The sequence below is a fragment of the Notechis scutatus genome, chromosome 1, assembly GCF_049901735.1.
Source record: "Notechis scutatus isolate UNSWTSFEM ecotype Mainland chromosome 1, rNotScu1.2, whole genome shotgun sequence".
In the NCBI taxonomy this organism is placed as follows: Eukaryota; Metazoa; Chordata; class Lepidosauria; order Squamata; family Elapidae; genus Notechis; species Notechis scutatus.
Genome location: NC_142009.1, coordinates 275,944,697 through 275,967,497, shown reverse-complemented (window position 1 = coordinate 275,967,497; position 22,801 = coordinate 275,944,697). Strand labels below are relative to the sequence as shown.

At 34.6% G+C, this 22,801-nt stretch overlaps 1 protein-coding gene across 1 annotated transcript in view; it reads right to left on the bottom strand.

Moving 5' to 3' along the window:
- LOC113409996 (cytosolic phospholipase A2 epsilon-like) overlaps positions 1–22,801 on the bottom strand; it is a 40,442-nt gene that overhangs the window by 5,074 nt on the left and 12,567 nt on the right. Inside the window, exons 5-18 of the mRNA XM_087951671.1 lie at positions 22,295–22,426; positions 20,997–21,037; positions 19,843–19,885; positions 16,310–16,367; positions 14,318–14,487; positions 14,129–14,215; positions 10,366–10,403; positions 8,917–9,064; positions 8,130–8,266; positions 6,308–6,530; positions 5,758–5,872; positions 3,559–3,696; positions 2,437–2,544; positions 184–375 (exon numbers count right to left, since the gene is read on the bottom strand). Of these exons, the coding sequence (XP_087807797.1) occupies positions 184–375; positions 2,437–2,544; positions 3,559–3,696; positions 5,758–5,872; positions 6,308–6,530; positions 8,130–8,266; positions 8,917–9,064; positions 10,366–10,403; positions 14,129–14,215; positions 14,318–14,487; positions 16,310–16,367; positions 19,843–19,885; positions 20,997–21,037; positions 22,295–22,426 (1,630 nt within the window). The remainder of the gene's footprint in view (positions 1–183; positions 376–2,436; positions 2,545–3,558; positions 3,697–5,757; positions 5,873–6,307; positions 6,531–8,129; positions 8,267–8,916; positions 9,065–10,365; positions 10,404–14,128; positions 14,216–14,317; positions 14,488–16,309; positions 16,368–19,842; positions 19,886–20,996; positions 21,038–22,294; positions 22,427–22,801) is intronic.

Below are 22,801 nucleotides of genomic sequence, written 5' to 3'. Positions count from 1 at the left end.
AGTTTTTAATCTGGGAAGATATGCCTTTGACATGCATTTTGAACCCCAATTTGGACCCAAACTCGACAGCGTATACCTCCAACCTAACATTTTAAACCCAAATGCAGTCATGTAAAAATACATTTTAAAAGTCTAATCCTAACACCATATTAATGATAGTTACAAATCATACGTGCTGTTCACCTTTCCATCTATGAAAATGTGTATTCTCCATGTAGCAGTCATGCATCTGGAAACCCTTCAGAAAATTGTGATACTGTGCAACAGCTAGGCGATCTGTTAAAATCCCACGAAGTTTCATGGCTAGATCTCCAGGTGGGACAAACATGCGGCTTTTTAGCTCATAAGGTTTTGTAGGTAAGTGTGGGTCTTCATCTGCAACAAAGCACAAAGGATAAGAAAGGTATTTTTCCTAATTCAGACCTGTATTACCATTTCAAAAGAGTTGAAGACTAATCAAGAAATGAAAACAGACCCAGGCAAGTACTTATTGGTAGATTTTAATTTTTTTTTTAAATAAGATGGGAGAAAGAAAGTCTGGATACAGATTCAATCCTATGATGACCACTTGATGAACTAGAGATTAATCTTGTTAGAAGCAAAAGAAATGGATTTAAAGTTGGCTTATTTGATCAGGGTTAAAATATGGAATGTTTTATAAAATTCTGGAAACCTTCATAGACATTTTGCGGATGTTTGGACAGAAATGGCAATGATTTTTGTATCTATGAATGTGTAAGGAGGAGAGGACACAATGGGAATAAGTAAATCATGTATGTAAACTCACAGGGAGTGAGGAACTATTAATTTACCTGTACTTGGTTCAAAGAAGATCAGGAGTCACTTCTTTAAATATTATTTTTTGAATCTTTTTTTCCTTTTTTATTATGTTTGTATTATCTTTTACTATTGTGAAACTCTAATAAAAAGTATTTCTTTAAAAAAAAAGATTAGTGTATACTGTATATACAAAGTAGATAAATTTTCATTTCCGTTTCAGAATAAGTCCCTATGTTCTGACAATAGAAATAAATTAAAACTTGGAAATATTTTCTTGTTATTCACCCTAAGGCAGGGATCTCCAACTTTGGTGACTTTACGACTTATGGACTTCAGAATTCCTGAACCAACATTGCCAAGGTTGGAGACCCCTATCCTAAATCACTTATTTGGACCAATGGATTTTGGCAAAAATATATAAAATAAATATATGTTTAAACAAAACCTGAAGTGTTTTGAAATAAATTGTTTCAAGATTGCAACAAAACATTCCCAGTATAAGACCCACTCATTGTGCATGTGAGTACAATGGATCGTCACCAGGACCAGAAGTTTAGTCATCAGAGCTTTAGGTCTCATGCTGGAGCCCATCTTCAGGGAACTTCTCTCTAGCAATCTGCACTCTCCTGGAGAGAAGTTCCCTGCTAGAGAGAAGTTCCCTGAGGATGGACTCCATCATGAGTCTGAAAGCTCGGATGACTAAACCTCTGGTCCCGGTGACTGACCCAGATTGGATCCTGCAACATTATCCTGGGACACATATATTCACTTATTATTAATGACATCTGTGGCTAGAGCTCAAAATGAATTAGAAGGCAAATGTAATATCACGAGCTAAGCCCTAGCCCTTGCCTACATGCATTGGCTTTGAAAGCACATGCACAATGAATGGGTCTTGTACTGTGATTTTATGTCCACCATCTTGTCCAGTTTGACCTCTTCTGACCATGCAACTGATCTTGGGTTTCATGAGCAGCCATCATTTCTGATCCATCTCTAACTTTACATTTTACATTTCTATCTAAAGACTAATAGCAGTATGGCTTTCCTGATATTAGGGTTATGTTTCTCATGAGGTTCATTTCTCTTTTAAGGCTACAGTACCAGTGTCTTTTGCTAAGATAGGCTTGTGTTTATTGAAATCATTTAAAGGAAAATATCCTCAAAACAACCCATTTGTGGACTGAATGTAGAATAGATTCACACATGCTGCTAAGCTGTGATTTGTGTAGCAATGATTTACTGAATAAAACCAGAGATGGCTTCTGCAGTTCCTTCCTGCAACACACTAAACCATATTTTACAAATCACAATGGCTTAGTCTACACAGCCTAAACCAATCAAGCCCCACATCAACTATAAAATCTTGTCAGGTTTTTTTATCCCAGGTTTTTGTCCCACCTATATTGGTTTAATAGTGGAAAAACCGACAAAGCAGAAGCAAGAAGAATAGAGTAGAGTAGAGTAGAGTAGAGTAGAACAGAACAGAACAGAACAGAATAGAATAGAATAGAATAGTATTCTTTATTGGCCAAGTGTGACAAGGAATTTGTCTTGGTGCACATGCTCTCAGTATACATAAAAGAAAAGATACATTCGTCAAGAGTCAAGAATCATAACATAAAACACTTAATGATAGTCAAGAAAGATACTCGCCAATATCTATAAATTTGTCTTGAGTCCATTGATGCCAGAATTCTTCTGAACTGTTAACTCTATTCCAAATATACAACAAGTTGAGTGAAAATATGCTACTCCACATACCTATGGGGGAGGAGAATGATAACGTTACTGGCAACCTAAAACAGTTCAGTTGAGAATTGTCCTGTCATTCATCTGACCCAGATGATCTCCCTTCATGTGTTAGTTTTAGTTTTGTTTCTTTTTTTCTAAGAACTCAAAGCATTATGTATAAGCCACCTCTCCATTCTTCACTCATAACATCAGCCCCCAAAACAGTGATAAATCTAAAGTCACTAAGCAGTCTTTCCCGACTGAGCCTGGACTTGAATCTGGGTCTTCCCTTGTTCCTCATTCTTGATTTCTCCATAACAGAGGCTTGTCTAAATCTCTGTTTGGAATGCCTGTGTGAAAATGGGCATTTAAAGAGTTGTAAACAGTTGTAAACAGAAGGAAGTGATCAAGCTGGAGGCTACTGCAAATATTTAATGAAATATTTACTACCTTACTATGTTCTGAATGGAAATAGAAGGACACTCATACTCATGAATATTTTATGTGCTAGGTTTGGGTATATATTCACATGCAGAAAGCTGGGACACTCATACTCATATTATCACAAATAAATAAATGTTTCTTCATTATCATTTCTTCATTATCATGGTTACCTAGAGGGCTCTACGTTCTCAGCCTGTATTTTCTTTTGGAAGCTTATGTTATTTGGTTGAACATTATTTGGCTTCAGAATAAAGCCAGAAGTCTATAATTCTTTCCCCGCCCCTTTCAAATATATTTGCTGCCCATCTTGAGATTCAAGGCAACTCTGATAATTAATTAATTTTGTCCAAGATCTAAACAAAAAGACTGATAGGTTCTTGTTAATTATCTTAGAACAGCCAAGAGTGATAATGAGTGGTCCTCAAACTCTCGTCATCCCTTACCAGTGACCATATAGCTAGGCCTAATGGAGGTTGGAATTCTATAACATCTGCAAGATTTGTGTTAACTGTCCTTAAATCAAGAATCAGATCAGAGGCCCACCCATGAGGTGCTGAATAATAATACTTTGACATTCTATCAGATAATTGATCACATCACCATGAAGATAGCACATCCGGGTTTCTGGAAGCTTCTTTATCAGGTGGCCCATGAAAAATTCACTTCCAAAGTCCTCAGGATGCACAAATGCTCCATACTTCAGAAATCCCACCTCATAGGGTGTAAATTCTAGCCATTCTGGGGAAAAAATAAGGAAAAAATAATACCTAATTGTCCTAATTGTAAAAAAAATTGTAAACAAACCTGCAAAGCAAAAATTATTTCCATTGTGCAAAGAGGGATGACATTTGGGGAGAGAAACCTAAAATTATCCTTCTACTGGCCATACAAACATTTTCATTGATCACCATCCTGAATCATTTTGCTTCATTGACTGCATCCAAACAGTTGTAGATGAAGACAAATGTACTCTTTCAAGTCCTATGGGAAATTCCAGAACTATAAACAGTATATACACAGAAAACAATGTTACTGGAATTAGAATGTAAATAGGATGCTTTGGTTAACTATTGTGCTAAACAATTGAAGCTTGCTTGCTTAATTTGGACCTGTCATCCTCTAATCATTCTATCCCAACCATAGACTGGTAGTCAACCAATCTATTTTACAGAATTATTATAGACATAATTAGAGAGAAGATCAGCTGCCTTGAGTTTAAATTAAAGTTTAAATTAAAATGTATTTAAGTTTACATTGAAATGTATTTAAATTTTAAATAAATTTGAAGTGCATTGTTTTAATAAGTTGTTTGTTGCCTGTAGCCACTTGGATCATAATAAATTGAACAAATTAAAAGAAAAATAAAACAAAATAATGAAAAGTTAACCACCTTGGGTTTTGAATTTTTTCTTGGTTCTCAGTAACAAAAGAATATTTCTTGTTGAACCCAGATTTTTTAAAACCCAGATTTCCAATGAAAGGGCTCTTTCTTTCCATTTTATCCTTACATACATGTACAGACAAACAGTTAAATGAAGGACCTTACTGTTTATGACAATATGAGGTATATTTATTTGCTTAGGAAAGCCAAGGCTGAAATACGCTCATGAGATTTTTTTTGTTTATTTGTTTGCTTCCTTTTTAATCAGTGGAACCATACCTTTCTGAAATGCAAATATACAAAATATTTTAAAAAAATCTTTGCTGCTTTAATGCTTTGTCACAAAGGATGGCAGCCAGAAATAACTGAAATGATATGCCGAATTACTTAAGAATATGTTGAGAAAACCAGTTTGGTTTAATGGTTAAAGCTTGAACCCAAAAGACTATGAGTTCTAGGCCCTCCTTAGGCACAAAGCGAGGTGGTTGACCTTGGCCAATTACTCTTTCCCAGCCCTAAAAACAAGGTAATGGCAAACTGTATCTGAAAATCTTTCCAAGAAAATTGAAAGGACTTGCTCAAGCAATTGCTCAAGCAATTGGTAAGTCTGACATAATAGTAATAATAGTAATAATGTAGGAAAAAATAGAAACAAGCCCACCATTTTGATTATAACTTCTAAATATATATTAGTAAAATGCAACCACCGTTCAATAGAATCCATCTTCAAATAAGTGGAACTAATTGTTGGATTTCCAGCCTTTATTTTTAGATTACTCGCCTAAAATGAACACTGCAGTTCGTCCCATCAAATCAGCTTCATTACAAATATATATGGGAGATAGGATTATCTATATTTCATAAAGCAAAATCAGTCTCATTCTATATCTACATATAAAATAAATATAAATAGTATGTACATCTAAAGTAATAATCAGATGTAAATATTTGGGGCTGTTTACTTAAATTCTGAATATTTGACTTTTGGATGGATGGATGTTAATATTGGCAAAACTGTGGCAGCCAGTTGTGAGGTCAGATTTCTATAGGAGGTAGATTTTAAGAAACATACTCTACCCTCATATAAATATTTTCTTAAACTCAAGCTTGCCTCCTAGTGACTTCATGGAATATGGGTGTAACTTCATTGGCAATAAAACTGAAGTGGTTTACCATTGCCTCCTTCTGGGATTTCTTTTATTTTGCCACCTAGTCTACAATTTAAATTTTTACCAGGTTTGATTTTGCTTAGCTACTTGGAGATCATTCAAGGTTGGTTAGAGACTGCCATCTATGCTAATACCAGAAGATGTAATCCTGTCGTTCATATTCTGTGGCTCCAAATAGATGTAAAAGCAAAATTCATTTTGTTATAATAATAATAAAAAGCAATCTCTATCTTTAGTGTTATCAGTCACCTTTGAAGTCTTGAGTGCTATACTTGTCCTTGATGTTAATAGTAACGTAGATGGGCAGGGGGTTTTGTCCATTTATCAAAGATTCTTTCTGCTCTGAAAGCCTGTGATTATCTTTCTAATTGTAAAGGAGAAATAAACGAAAAGTTATGGAATAGGTACGTAATGTAACAACCAAAAATACATAAATACAAGTGGAAAATCATCTTAATATTAAAGTTACCTAAAGCAAGCCAGTATAAAAACTAAATATAATAATTGAACATAAGTGGGTGAAACAGAAGATGAAATGAATAAAGGTTTTTTGTTTTTTTTACTCAGGAGAGTAAGAATGGCATACTTGCTTGATACCACCTTGGGAACCTGCAACTCAAATTAATGGTTTTACTATTAATGTAACATAATATTTACTTACAATGTTTATCAAATAGTGGTATTTGATAAACTAGCAATTGGTGTTCTAATTAGTGAATTATCGCAACATTACTTTTTATATTTGTATAACAGGTATTCATAATTCTTAGGAAGTAAAAAATAATATATCAGACTATACCCCATCATTTAACAAATACTCTATGATGAGTCCCCAGAGATCTATAAAAGTTATCGGGTAGCCCTCCTGTTTCCTTTGATTCAACTGTTGATAGTAGTATTTCATACGGTTTGCGGTGAACATATCCAACTTGCTTTTAGTCACTTGTTTCTTAGCCTCCTGTATTTTTTCATGTAGATCGTTCTGGGACCAGTAAGCATCCCTGTATAGATGTGCCATGGCCCTGAAAAGACACAATGCAATCAATGAGAAATATACAAAAAAAATAAAAGTACTTATAAATGTGTGTAAAATGATATTCTGAGACTAGGCAGCAATACATTCCAATTTTCTCTGCAGTGTTTCTGCAGTCAAATTCTCATTAAGTTTATGCCAACAAACTACAATTTGCTTTTATAGATGTGACTAGGTATTAGGAAAATAACTTTCCATTGGTATGAGCAACTCAGCAGAAGAAACAGAGTCCCTTTCACTGGATAAATTCAGTGAAAATCTGACTGAAATTTTTAATAAGGTTTCCTACACTAAATGTTTCATTTCAACTGGAGGATTGGCCTAGCTCCTTATAAAATTAGATAGTTCTAAAAAAGCTAGCAATAATATAACACATTTTTCAGACTTGCAAATTGCTCTCTATGATGCTGCTAGTGCTTTTCTAATAAGATGAAAATGACCAGTATAAAAATACAAATTTGGTTTTAAATATATATAAACACAAACACATCCACATTTGATTAAAAATCAAAGATTTTTAAAAAGAGATCTTTAAAAAGATTATTGAGAAAGCCTCATATTTCCATGTGTATTGACAGAGTGAAGAACAGTGCTTCTAAATATAAACAATTGCTAGATGAGTTAATGAAGGAGTTGTGTGATTTTAAACAATTAGGTGCCAGATTTTGAGGGTACCACGTATGAGACTGATCATCATATTTTGGGCTTTCTTTTCCAATTCATTTTTGAAGTGATCCACAGGACTTCAGAAGTTTACTACAAAAGTCAAAGCCATGAATGACTGGTCCTAGGCTAGCACTGACCAACCAGCAAAAGCTAGCAGGAAGTTCCTAGCCACACCACTTTCTCAGTTTTGGAAGAGTTGTACTGTGGAACACCACCAAGGAAGTATGTCCATTTTATCTAAAGCATGTTTCATATATTATGTATAAGAGCGCTTCTGAAACCAAATGGAATATTTTACCATGCCATGGTGGCACAATACTAGAATGTAGTATTGCAGGCAAATCTCTGCCCACAGTCTGGAGTTCTATCCTGACTGGCTCAAATTTGACTCTGCCTTCCATCCTTCTGAGGTTGGTAAAAATGAGGACCCAGATTATTAGGACTAATATGCTGACAATTGCAAACTGCTCCGAGATTTCTATAAAGCACTATGAGGCGGTATATAAGTCTAATGCTATTGGTATTGCTACATAGAGGAAAACGTGCATTGGCCATTCTAAAAAGATACAGAACATGAAGATACAAAACATTTAGCATGCTAGCATTTATAGAGTAGTCGTGTATGTGCATCTATTTGAAAAATGCAGATGAAGTGATTTGATGCATTAATAAATGTTTTGAATGCTCTTATAGAAATAAAGGTGCCAAAGAGATTGGAAGTTGTTGCACACACTATATAATAAAAGCATAGGAGAAAAATAAAAGTGAGATTATTCATAATTGATAAGGTGACATGAATATAAGAATGTCTACATAACATTACTATAGACTTGTTTAAATGCACAGCTATGTTAGAATTATTACCACTTTACTTTTCTTGTATTAAATTATTCCCAACAATCTATCATGAATTTTCACTTACCATGAAGTTCCAGACAAGCCAGACATGTATGTTACACAGTCCATAAGATTCAGCTTTTTGAGTGCTCTCATAGAGCCAAATGTTGTTGTGTATGACCTTGTCCCACCACCAGTTGTCATGATTGCCACCACAGGAACCTGGGTAAAACAAGGACATGGCAAATAAAAAATAAGCACAAAATAGAACCTGGATAATAAATGTGTGGTATTTGGAGGACAAGGGTTAGCCTTGCACTTACCTAAGTGTTCCTTCATATGTTCTACCTCAGATTTTTAGATCATTAGAGGTGAGTATTCCCAGGTCCTTTACAGAGCTTGGGTCATCAACAAGATCTTGATTTCTCAAACTTGGTAGTCTTAAGACATGCTGGCTGGGGAATTCTGGGAATTGAAGTCCAGATAATCTTAAAGTTACCAAGTTTGAGAAACACTTGAATATCTAAAGAAGACGTATATATCCCTGGCTTTCATTCACTTGAAACAAGGGAAATCAGGTTTTTTATAACACCAAAAACACTGTGTCAGTTCTTGAGAACTTGCTCCTTCAAATAACAGTAAAAATACATTCAAAGAAAGTGTATTGTTTAATTATTGGAAAGATGTTTATATCCCATTTCTTATTTAAAAACTCAGTTTGCAGTAGTAAAGTAAACAATTCAGAAAAAAATGATAAAAGAGATAATCCAAAACTGATAAGGAAACAGGTAATGACTGGGGGAAAGCTTATCGGAAATAGAATAAATTGATTTTCTTTAATGTTAAGAAACATCTGTCAGCAACCCACATACCTCGTGATCTTGCAAATCATAATCTAGCTGGAGAACCTGCTTCAAAGCTTGAGCAACTATTCTTTTTCGCTTACACAAGAACTCTTGCTCTTGTGAACACAGATCATATCCCAAGCGAACATCTAAGTCTCCTGGGCAGGAACAATTACTAAGACATAAAAAAAATAGCTTAGAAACTTTATCTCAATATACAATGATCACACAAAAATGTAATAAAACAAGAGATGATTTAAAGTGACTGATCACTGTCACAGTCTATGAAATAGCTGTTTTCTGCTCAAGTATTCCACACAATACATTGCACATCTCAAAAATACTTTTGGATAGCACTCAGATATAGACATCATAAAAGGTACCTTAAGAAGAATGACAAAATGGCTTCCTGTAATGAAAAGGGAATTCCCTCTTCACAAACTTTTCAAAATGGAGTCAAGTAGAAAGAATTGTATTGCCCTGCATCTAAGAGACATGTGAACTAAGGTTCCATGGTGCTAACCTTATAGTGAATGCTTCATAATTTATTATTTGATTTTAGTAACATTCATTAATAGTGGTACACATTAATAGATACAATTTGATATTAGTAGCGCCTAAAGGAAGTGTCGGGAGGGGGGGCTGGATGTGGTGCATAAATTTCTGCATCCAGTTGCTACATTTCCCCCTCCATGAAACTTTCTTCTCTTTTATCCACCCTAAAAAAGTTTCATGCAAGAAAGTCCACACATGGAGCTTTCTATCTCGTTTGGCAAGGAAGAAGATTCTATATGCCCTTTCTTCATACAAAGTAGCCCAAAGAGTAAAGAGGAAAGTGGGGTTCTGTGGGAAATGTTTCTCCTCCCCAAAGTCTCTCTCCTGATATCATTAACCTTGGATAAGGTCCTCTTCATGGCCATATAATTTTTTATGAAGATTTAAGATTGAATCATGCTTAAGCTCTGAAGGTATTAGGTATTCATAAAATAAAATGCGTACTTATTTTTGTTTTAATATGACTCTGAAATTACTTTTCAGTTGAGCTGGGTGGTTTTTCTTTCTTTTTTGTTCTCTTGGGGTTTTAAAGATTTCAGCAATTTTAGAAATTTAAAATATGCTATTTTTAATTTGAATGTCTGTTTCTTTATTTGATTTGTTTGGTATATGTTGGTGGTTCAGCACCTGAGAAGTGATTTTTTTTAAAAAAATCTCGCTTTAATGGTATATGAACCTTTTTATTATGTGCACAATTTTACCAATTATTTATTGTATTGGTTTTTTTAATTCTTCTATACAGTGCTAAAAGTTATCTGACTATGTTGTACTTAACTGTATCTTATTTGATGGTCTACTTTCCTAGAAATTTCTACTCAATTACTACTAACCCCACTTTTGTTTTGTCTTTAACTCCAACAGGACTATCTGGCAGCCCAGATATGAAAAGTAACAGCAATATTAATTATTGGTGCTTCTTACCAATCATTCACTTTTACGTGCAAATTGTACATTTTTTCCTGAAAAACAGAATGTAAACATGTAAAAATTACAGAGCGAATATATTTTCACTTTAAATAAAAAACCATCTGCAGTCTTTAAACTGCTATTAAAATAATTATAAAAGTTACTTTTCTTCAAAACACAGTGACTCAGAGTATTTCCCAGACATAATTTGTATAACTTAGTTTCTGTGTAAAGCAACAAGGAGTGGGTTGAAAAGTCCTGAGGCTGACAGTAAGTTTAAAATCCAGCATTGTAGCTGCTACAAGTAGTAAGCCAATAATGGCATAATAATTTTTATTTCATGGAGGATCATTTTGGGGGGTTTCACCACATTTGAACAAGACTAGAGGAAATTATCCTAATTATGTGATGAGCTAATTCACATGATTATAATATATGAACTGCCTACCTCTAATTTTTAATTGCTATATTTCTAGACTGCTATAAAAGTTTCCAGAACATCTATTCTAAAATATTTTGGTTTGTCCTCATTGCACTCCAAAAATTCCAAGGGGAAAAAATGGTTATAAAACATTTTCTACATTTTCTGCTGTCATAATAGAAATATTTCTCAGTGACTATTCAGACCTAAAATTTGTTGTAAATGTACTAAGATGACTGTAAATAAGGAAATAAAAAATGAAGTGAAAGCTATTCCTTATGATTATGTACTCAGAATAGCAAAGTATGACTAGCTTTCAGGACTAGTTAATTTGTAATTTCCAAACAGAAATAATCAAACTGAACTGGATGTTCAACCTTAATCCAGTCCTGGAGATGGGATAGCATTAGCAAAAATAGCAGGATAGATAAGACTGAATGCTTGTGATAAATACCTTTAACATCTGGAAAATGCAAACAGCCCAGTGGTGGGATTCAAATTTTTTTTTTACTACCGGTTCTGTGGGCATGGCTTGGTGGGCGTGGCAGGGGAAGAATACTGTAAAATCTCCAGTCAGAGGTGGTATTTGCCAGATCTCCGAACTACTCAAAATTTCTGCTACTGGTTCTCCAGAACTGGTCAGAAACTGCTGAATACCACCTCTGAAACTGTCCCATATTCTATCAGCTACCTAAGCTACTTCCCTCTGGTTCTAAATCTGAAACATCTGTCTTCTATTTAGCAGCCTTTGTTTTTATTTGATGGGGCCAATCTTCTTTAGCTTCTGTTCTTGCCTATAAAATAAAGTAATGAGCAAAAAAAAAAAAAACTAACATTGAACTATTTAGAATGATAAACTTCTTAAATTTGGAAGGATATCTCTGCCTGTATGTTTATCTTTCTCACAATCTCCATCTCTATCTCCGTCTCTAGTTCTGTTTTTGTCTCTGTCTCTGCTTTTAGCTCTAGCTCAGTCTGTAGCTCTATCATGAGTTACTCACTAGTAATTAGGGTTCGCATTCAGTGATCCACTGATCTGTTTCACCATTATATCTGGGAATTTAGCTAGCAGTCTTTCTGGTCATCTTTGGCTGATTAGTGGAATTTAATAAATCATTGCTCCATCTCACACCTGGAAAATTTTGTTATTGTGTGTGGTTTTTATTTTGTAGTAAGTGGAAAGGGAAAAATGCATTGGAATTGCAAAGTAATCTCTTGAATCTACCCAGGAAGGATGAGGAAATGATTTAAAAATGTGATTGTCACTTGTTACAATGGAAAGAAAGAAATCCAGTAGGACAGAAAATGACGAGATGAGCTGAAGTTTCATTGGAAATCTTCCCACCCTGCAGGTGTTGCAATGTTTCTTCTGAAGCAGCAGCTGAGTAGGAAGAAAACCAACTTAATGGTGGAAGATCTTCTCAAAACCTACACTTTGTGAAGATAGGCATCTCAGCTTTGCACAGAAAGTCAGCATACTTTCTGCAAAGGAGTGCTTTAAGTGCACAATGAAGGGTTTCATTATTTTGCCTAAAGCAATCTAAAATGTGGGTTAGACAGAAGTTTGTTATCCATGCTTGAAAAAGAGATTGTTGCTCCAAGAAACTGATTGCCTAGCATTAAGTTCATCTTGCCCAGAACTCACAGGATCTAGCTAAACAAAATCCTCTTTTGATCTCCAATGGTACTCAGTAAAATATGCAGCCAAAATAACTTAGAGAGTTAGGGAATCACATTGTTTGGATCCAAATATGCAAAAGGTGGGAGAAGAGAAGACATTAAAGTCTTCTTTGAAAAGATGTTAAGGAAGTAAAGAGGAAAGAGAGATTTGGGTGGTGTGTGGCAAAACAGGGTAGAAGAACTAGAAATTGCCAGGTGGAATTGCCGGTCATGCACGCTATGGAGAAGAATGAGTCAACACAACTGAAGGAGGAATACCAACTATATTGCCCAATATAGAGTTGTGACTGAATTGAGAGAAGAGTGAGCCACCAACCACATAAAAAGAAGAGAAGTGAAACGTCATTTCGTAAATGAGAAGCTGTAAGAAGGAGAAGGTGAAGGAAATTACTCCCAATGAGTAAAGATATGAAGGGAAGTAAGGGGAAATAGAGTAAAAGAAAGCTAGTCTACTCCTGGAAAGGCTAACATTTACAGCATTTGAGAGCATATAGTTGAAGTGTTGACTAATTGGTGACTGGATGATTATGAGGGGAGCTTAATTAGCTTAGGCAAAAGAGAGATCAAGGGCAGGATGACAGTAGTGATAGGCAAGAAGGTACAAGTAATGAATTCTGGGAAAGAGAAAACTAAAATAGTTTAGGGCAGTTTTGAAGATTAGGTCAGTATTGTAGCCTTACCCAGAACAAAATGGTCACTTATGACCTTGTATTTTTTCTTATGAATAATTATAATTCATTTTACATGGGGCTGCCCTTGAAACTTCTCTGCATACTTCTACAATATAGTTATTGCAAGTAGCTGCAATTCAATATACTTCCAAATGCAATTCAAGCAGTTGGTTATCATAGATTTAAAAAAATCTCATGTGACTCAGGGCCTATTTATCTTCAGGACCACTTGTCCCACATAGATTATGCCTGCTTAATCCAAGGACATTGATATTTCTTTTTTTTTTTTAAATTTTATTCATTTTATTAATATAATATATAAAAATTCCATTTCAAGCAAACAGTGTGTTGTCTGGGTACAGTTGTTTTTAGGTGATCATAATCAGAGTGTTTACAATAACATTAATACTGTAATAACAATAATATTTAGCTTGTCCATTTTAACATATTTTTTATTTTAACATTTATCCTTTTTATGTCTTTTTAACTTCTGTTTTTATTGTCTAACCATTGATAAAATAAGCCCCATGTCAAAAAATATTTAGTTTCTTCTTTGTCCTTAATAATAAGCGTTAGTCTATCAATTTCTGCACATTCTAGTATTTTCTTAATTACATTCTCATCTGTCGGGCTCTCATCACAGTTCCATATTTCTGATAGTCCCCACCTATCAATAGGTGCAATAGAAAGGGACTCTAAAATTCTTGGTAGATATTCTTCCTCTAAAACTGCTTCATCTTTGAGGCACAGATGGCTGCAATTCTCATGGCTTTCCAAAGCTTGTGAAAAGTTGGCTGTTCTGGAAGATTTTTGGAGTTCCCAGTAATTTTAGGTAACTTATATTATTTTCAAAAGTATAATGATATAATTGTATTTTTAAATATATTATTTTATTATTGTTGCATTGGCTGTCCCTTTTGACCATTTGTCTACATCTTAACTGAAGTGTTTTACAAATTCACAAATAAATATTTATTATTTCTGGAAATTTAAAGAAGGCACTCACTTCCACTATTGGCACTTTCTCTCCCATAGGCAGGGAATTCAGCTTCACAATTGGAACATCTTCCTTGGTGGAACAAGAACAGGAACGCTAAAGAAAAAAGTCTATAAGTATAAATGTTTTTACATAAAAAGCTTGTTCTAATGAAAGGACATTTGTAATGATTGTGATTAATGAATTAGACTGACATACAGGGTTATAACGTGGCTTTGTCTTTGGTAGTTTAACATTCAATGATGGATCCTTGTACTTGATATAATGGAACGTAGTGGGACTTGGAGGTGTGAGAACTGCATCTGAACCCAACTTAAAAGTTTGTGTCCCTTCACACGATCCTTTTATAGAAAGTGAAAGGTCTTTCTCTAAAAACAGAAGGTAAAGAATATGAAAAAAGATCATTACAGCAGAGATTTTCATGAGGAAAAATACAATGAAACATTTCAATATGAATAATATAAATTCTTAAATAGAATAATTAAAAGTGAAACAACAAAATTATTAATAATTAATTAATAGTTAAAACTAAAGTATTTGGTATATCAAGATAATCTGGAAAAACCTTTAAGGAAGTTTCTATAGTCATCCATTTACCAAAAGTGATCTGGGTGCCAACCAGACTTAAAATTAAAATTCATTATTTTTTATTTTTTCTCCCTCCCTTCCTCTTGCCCTCCCTCCCTCCCTCTCTCTCTCTCTCTCTCTCCTCTCCCTCTCCCCCTCCCCTCTCTGTCTCATCCTTTCTCCCTCTGTCTCCCTCCCTCTCTCTCTTTGATTTCCTGGAGTAGTCCTTGCAATTTTCTTCACAAAGTTTGGTTGGTATGCCCTTCTTTTCTTTCCAGGACTGAGATAGAGTGACTAACTCAAGGTCGCTCAGCTAGTTTTGTCCCTAAGGAAGTACTAGAACAAGTGGTGTCCTGGCTTCAGTTCTGGTGTGTTAACCACTATACCAAGCCTGCTGTTTCTCAAAACCATCATAGAAATGTATAAATCAGTGAAAGAAAAGGCTAAGTAAAGGCCCTTAAAAAAAAAACACATTGCTAACATAATAGAAGAAGGGGACGGCAGAGAATGAGGTGGCTGGATGGAATCACTGAAGCAATCAGCATAAACTTAAATGGACTCCTGAAGGTGATAGAGGACAGAAAGGCCTGGAAGAAGGTTGCCCATGGGGTTGTGATGGGTCGGATAATGATTTTGCAACTAACAACAGCAACAACAAACATATCACATAGGCTTGCTCATTTCAGAGTTCTGTTAACATTCTGGCCCCAGACTGTGGGGTAAAACTAGGTCTTTATGGACTTCCAGAAGGCCAACAGGTTGGGGCAATTCATATCCTAGGAGGATACTGTTCTACAAGGTAGGAGCCATGATAGAAAAGGCACATTTCCTACAGTGCACCAAGTGACACTACTTCATCAATGAATCCTGGAGCATGTTGTGAACATTAAAATATTCATATTAATCAACATTTCCAACATGGTGGTGGTGGAGGAGAATCTTTGTAAAAATGTCTTATCAATATTCTCAAATAAAGCACATTTTAAGTAAATCAGATAATCGAATGATCTTGAAGGAAATTCTATAACCTTATGGACATTAATCATGAATGTAAAACAAAACATACCTGTAGATATTTTAGCTACCTTGAATATTGTGTGTTTTTATAGTTCAGTGTTGCTTTAGAATTGCAATACTAGAATGTTGCAATCTGAATTATTTTGTGGTTTTTTGAAAGATAATAAATACTCTAAATGATCAATAATTTTCTTTAGTGTGAGCAGACAGCAGTTTGTCTAGTCAATGATGGGGGGATGGTATAAGGGAAAAAGTACAGAAAAGAAGGGTAGACTAATAAGCTAGGTTCCCACCACTTTACCAATTCACTGACAAACCACCTAATTTCCCTCACTTTGGTCATGGACAATCTAGGTGACCTCATGAAAATTATTCTTCCTCACTATTAGTAACTCCATCTCTAACAAAATAATACATTGACCTGATTGGCTAACAGCCATAATCAATATGCCAAGTAATAATGAGATCACTGGAGTTATGTGAAGAGACCTGATGAATAATGGACAATTTCCTGAGTTCTTTGTTTGAATTTTTTTTGCTCTGTTGTTTAGCACAGTAATGAAAACATTTCAGTTATGACTATGCAATAATTTTATATAAACTCACGTGATTTATGTCGCTTGCTTTGATCCACCTCAGCTTCCAGTGTACAAATTTCACGACACTGTAATAAACAGAAGTAATAAACAAAAGCAACATAAATGATCACTTCTAGATTTAAAACTGTTTTGTGAGATAACTTTGAACAGTACCAGTACACCTGTACAAAACTTAACAGCTAAAGAAAAAAATAACTTGAAGATACATTAATATAATTGAGTTTTGGCTATGAGAACAATAGGAAACTTCTATTGGTTTCTTTGCTGATTCCTTACACTGATTTTCTTTGTCACCCTTCAAATAAAAGTTGTTTTTGCTTTCAATAAGGGGGTAAAGAATATAGGTAGGTAGGCCATTAGCAACAAGGAGCTGCTATCATGATTCAAATGCTTTATATTAAAATAAATGCTTCTAGACTGAAATTATGGATTGCCAATAGTTTCATATGAGTGTATCATCCACCAGAACCATCAAATCCCACATCACAACCACAAAGGGTTTTTGTGGAAAAATATATGATCAAAACTAAAAGAGAAAAGAAAGTTCCCAGGGTGGGATATATAGTAAACAAAAAGAAAAACAGAATTGAACCCAAAGGAACACATCATCATCATCATCATCATCATCAAACCAATTTCCTTCCCTGAAAAACATAAAAATAAAACCAGGAAACTGCTATGCTGATCATATGGGAACTCCAGTGGAATAATTAAAATTTGATTCTCTGAGATGTAAACTAACTGCCAAAAAAAGCCAAAAGACCGAACATAGATGGTAGATAATTAAAATGGGCTATTAAATGATTTGAAACATATGAAACATATGAGGTTCACAATACTGCTTTGGATGTTGCTTCTTCAGACACTGCAGGGAAAAAAAGGAAGAGGAGAGGAAATATGAGCCAGAGGAACTGGAAGAGAACCTGGTTGCAATCTTAGATGTAAAATAATGGCCAAGATAATCCAGACAGGATAATCTACTTAAGCATGTCTCAACCTTGGCAGCCTTATGATGTGTGGATTTCACTGATCTACGTTAAGAAAGGAAGAAGTCTCATTGCCATTGCTGAAGATACTGTATATCTGTTCTTTAATAATAATAAAAAAGCTGGTGATATCATTTAATTGCTGGAGGATAGCAGATTGGGAATACACTTCTTTTGCTTGAACAGGTAGGGTAAAATAAGGGAAAGGACAGATGGGAAAATAGTTGTATTTAATTTAGTGGGACATATAAAACTTCCATTCTAAACATATGATTTGAACCAGGGGTAGGATTCAAATTTTTCAACAACCGGTTCTGTGGGTGTGGCTTAGTTGGTGGACATGGCTTGGTGGTCATGTTATTGGCTGGCCGTGGCCAATTCAACATCACTCACATCGAGGCACGCATCTCCTCGCCTGGCCTCTCATGACTGTGGGGATGCTGCAACAGTCGTAAGTGTGAAAAATGGTCATAAGTCACTTTTTTCAGTGCCATTGTAACTTTGAATGGTTATTTCACACAAGCAAAGTACCAGCAAAGGAGGGGGAAAAATTCCAGAGAAGTTCCTGAGACAGGAAGTCTCATCTTGCCAAAAATGTAATAAGGGTTAACAGAGAGGCAGTTTCTGTAAGCAACACCAGAATGTTTCCTTCTTGCCTTCCTTACAGGATTAGGCCAATAATTTCTTCTAACAACTGGTTCTCTGAACTCCTTAGAATGTTAACAACCGGTTCTAGCGAATAGGTGTGAACTGGTAGAAACTGACCCCTGCATGCCATAGTTGGCCAATGAGATTCTTAGCAGGTGCTAGTTTAACCATGGCAAAAGACAGAAAGGAACAGCTAACTTAGTGGTAGCATTAAAAAAAATTATCAAACCTCTGCTGATCCTAGTTTCCCTGTCAACAAGTTGTGAAAAGTATATGGGAGAAATTGGAGTCACCATATCAAGCACAATAAGTGTGCTGATAACCTCTGGAGAGAAAATGGAACAATAGCTCAACAGATCAACCTTTTCTTTCTCTTTAAATATCAGGCCATATCATAAAATAATCTAGAATGTGACCTGTTCATGAATCAAGAGGGATTAAGGAGAATACTATCCAAAGCTAAAATAGGAAAAAAAAAACCACATCCAAATATACAAACACTAGGATATTTAAAATCTCTCCAAGTCAGAACAGGGAACTCTTGAATAAGAACCCAAAAGGTAAATCTTCAGAAATCTGTTTTTCTGTGATCAAATAAGAGGAAAAGAATTGTGAGATAGATGGGCAGTTTAAAAAAACAATTTAACAAAGAAATAAAGGAAGATTGCTTAACTAAGTCTTCAGACATCACAATTTATACTAGGTGAGTGATAAATTAATCCAGCTAGACAATTTAAAAGAAGCATTTAGTAAGTGATCTGGGATTCGAAATTAAAAGGTTGCTTTTTGTTAGAATAAACAAAACTAACAAAAGCTTTTAGTTAGAATAAACAATTTAACAATATTTGTTAATAACAAAGAATAAATATAAATTTGAAAGATAATCTAATAATTGACAAAATAATTACTGTTATCATTTCCAATCTCAAGCTAGATTAGAGAGTATCAAAAGAAATTTCCTTTCCTGACCAATAAGAGTATGAAATCCATTGGACCCACTGTAGGAAAACTCATACAGCATTGTTAATATGGAGGGGTATTTTAGTAACCCCTGGTCCATGGACTGACACTGGTCCATGGCATGCCAGCAACCAGGCCATGCAAACAAACAAAGCCTCATCCGTGGGATGCAGGCAGCTGCAAAACCACAGCTCCTCCAGTTCTCCAGAAAAACCTTTCTCCAGGGAACCAGTCCCTGTTGCCCAAAAAGTTGTGGGCTGCTGGTTTAGTAGTCAACTGAAGTAAAGAAATGATCTATTCTAGTTAGGCCAGAATGTTCTGAGGATCTTGACAAGAGTCGACTCTTGAAGCCCTTTGGGTCAACTCTTTGAAAGCAAAACAATTTGTGTTCTCTTTATTCAAAGTGGGAAATGTTTTAAACGATCCACAGAAAATATGTCTCTGGATCTGGCAGTGTCTTTCCTACCTGCTATTTAAGTTCTTCTCAATGTCTTTTAAAACATACAAAGGTGAGTATCACACAGAGACAATTAATGGCTGGCTTCTAATTCCATGACTCTTTCCCCCAATGGTAAAGGAAGAGCAAAAATAATCTTTTACCCTGGAAATCTTTTGCAAAGTTGGGGAAAATAGAAGAGATATCTTAAACCAGCATATTTCAATTTAGAGGTGATCTTCCTTTTAGATGAACATAGTATGTGTTTTACAATCCTTATTAAAAAATCCAGTTCTTATGTTGAGCTTCAACAAGGATTAAACTATATGGCCAAATATATCTGGAAATTCAATCATCGTTAAAGTGCATTGCTTCAGAATCAAGTATCAGAATACTCCCAGCAAAAATGTGAGTTGGGTACTCATACCTCACATTCACTTAGATCACAGCAGTATTATCAACAGTGATAAACTGCAATAAGTGTCATGAAAAACAGAATTCAAAATTTACCACTAGAACTCCATTTGTAATTAGTGTTTCCGGAGGACCACACCTAGAAAACAAATGTAAAGAAATAATTCCAATATTCCTGCAAATATTGTTTCCTTTTCATCCAAATAGAGACTGAAAATACATGTTTAGAATATGATCCATATATTGAGATTTTAAAATTCCTATAGTTGCCCTGAATTGTTAATGAATTATTGTGGTTTGTCATTGTTCCATCTAGTAATATAAAAAACAAAGACCGCTTGTACTAATGCTTCTTCTGATTCAGAGTTCTGATATTTAGTTTAGCCCTTATGAAGAGATAAAATTTGAATTCAGGCTGATGTAATTATGTATGCATTACTCATATGCTTCCTTATATCAATATAGTATTTATACAGGACTTTGCGTAGGAAGTTATGTAGCACCTTTACAAATGGAATTTCTTGCTGATGGTTTCTAACTAATTATAGTTTCCATACCTTAAACAGACAGTAAATTGAAGGATAAGTACTGCTGCCATTCCTTATCTGTCTCTTTCCCCTCCTTCTGTACAGTATGGTACAGAGATTATTAAAATAACAATTACACCCTTCTTGTAAGTCATCTGTTAAAACTCTTACGTTGCCTTTCAAGGAATGTATCTGTTTTCACACCATGAAATACATCTGTCTCTTTCTTAGTAGTTACCTTGTTAAGCAATTATCTCTCTGTATGTGGGTCTTTTAAATATACAAATGATCAAACTGTCTTTGACCAACAATATCTATAACCCTTATGTAACCCAATGGCCCTTGCTTGTGGCTAATTTGAGGCCAAGTGAGCTCTATTTCATGTAACTCACTAGCTTTATTAAAACAATTGTTTGGATCCTCTTCAGATTTTACTGTTTATTGAGTGAGTTTTTCTGCCACAAGGTTTATATTGTTCTGCTTTTCTATGCTACTAGAACAGTGTGAGGTAGATTTAACAGTTATATATTGTTTTTTTCTTATTGTTTAGTAAAAAAAACAATATATAAGCAGGACTATATCCCTGATTGCATTTTATTAATATTTAGTGAAAAACAGTTCCCAAACAGACCTGCTTATTTATTTCTACTGAAAATTGAAATTCTTGTATCTACTGACAGCGTGCCGGAGTAATACAGAAAATAAAGAATGGAAAATGCTTACGCAGGTTCCACTATAAATTCAACTTCCAGCTCTTCTTGTGTCTGCCAAAAAGAAAATAGTAAAATTGAATTTGAAATGGGTGTAGAATCTTTCCTTTAACATCATTTTTAATCACATTAAAAATTGGTCAATAACATATTGAAAAATAATGTAAGCATAAAAGCTGGAAATTTGTCAGCAAACAATTCACTTTTCTATCAAACACAGCTATGTTTTCATCAATAATAAGCAAATATATGGAAGATTTTATTTACTCATGTATTGTGCTCTCCTAATTACAATTTTTCTTACATTTTGGCAAGAAACAGGATATCTAAAATAGATGGAATATAAGTACCAAATATTTCAATGGCGCCAGTTTGCTTACTTCTTAAAGTTAAAACACAATTTGGAAATTATAGCATGCAGTTAGGTAGAAGTATTAGGTAACATCAGACACAGACAATTATCGACTGTTTCCAAGTTAACAGAAAACAAAATTGGAACTTTTTCATTATTATATTTTTAATTTATTTTACCATATGTTTAAGTAGAAATCATGAGTTCTTCACTTTGAACTAATGTGAAACTTACTCAATATCTACCATAGATAGTCTCAAACAAAGCAATTCTCCACCCGACCTTCCCTTTCTATGCTGGCCCTCATAAAAGAGCAAGATGGGCAATGAATATATTTAATAATAAATAAAATAAATAAATAAAATGTAATTGAATAATCAACTAAAAATTAAAATAAGGCTGCATTGCAAAGTGTAGACAAAAGTGAACTCTATTAAAAAGTCAACATTTTTTTAAAGAAAATCAGACAGTATTAATGTGGAATATGTGACAAATATGACAGATTTGAAAAATGTTTTAGATAAAATCTAAATCAAAAATCAAAACAGAAATGCAGGTTACTTGCCCTCACTTTTTCTTATGCTCAACATGAGCCAAATTCTGAGGTTGTTTTTTTTTTTCACAAGATGCATGAAATCTTCCTAATAATAATAATTTATTAAATTTACATGCCACCCAACTCACAATGAGTTATTATTTATTAGCAGCATTTTTGCAGGTATAACTGATGAATCAATTATTGAGAAAGATCTCATTTCTTTTATGATTCAGAAAAGTTATGGTAGCCCAGTAGCTAAATTTTGTTACAGTTACAGTCATGGTAGCCAATCAGTCAGTCAAGAAAAAAACCTTATCTAGCTACTGATGACTAAGTGGATTCTATTCAGTGTGGTGGATCACAAACTGTTTAGAGATTAACATATATAGTATACTCGTTCTTACAGTGTAATATTTCTCACCTCTGGATCACATTTAAAAGTCATGAGAACTTTCTCATTATCAGGAAGACGAGCTACATCGAAATTGATAGTGAAAAGGTGATCATCTTCAGTAACAGCATCTGAGTCATACACAAAGAACTCTAGCACATTCTGTGAAGAATAAGAAATATATTATATTGCAGGCATTATCTGTATCTATAAAGCAGACCTTAGGGCAGATGTGGCTGAAATACAGATACTGTATTTCCTTCAGCATATATGCTTGACATGTCTGCTTTATTGCATTTTACAATAAAGTATACAAATAGCAGCCACCATGAGGCAGATGCTTCTGTGGGAGGCAGGCATCGGATCTGTATAGTGGCCCAAGTCAAAATGGAGGGCAGTGTCAAATGACTGGGTTACCATAACCTTTATGGCATGACTCCTGCTGGAAGAAGTGAGAAATCCTGATTTTGAAACTGGAATAGATAAATGTGACTTTAAGATACTGTGGAGTTCTCTGAGTTTGGTTTCTTGAAGACA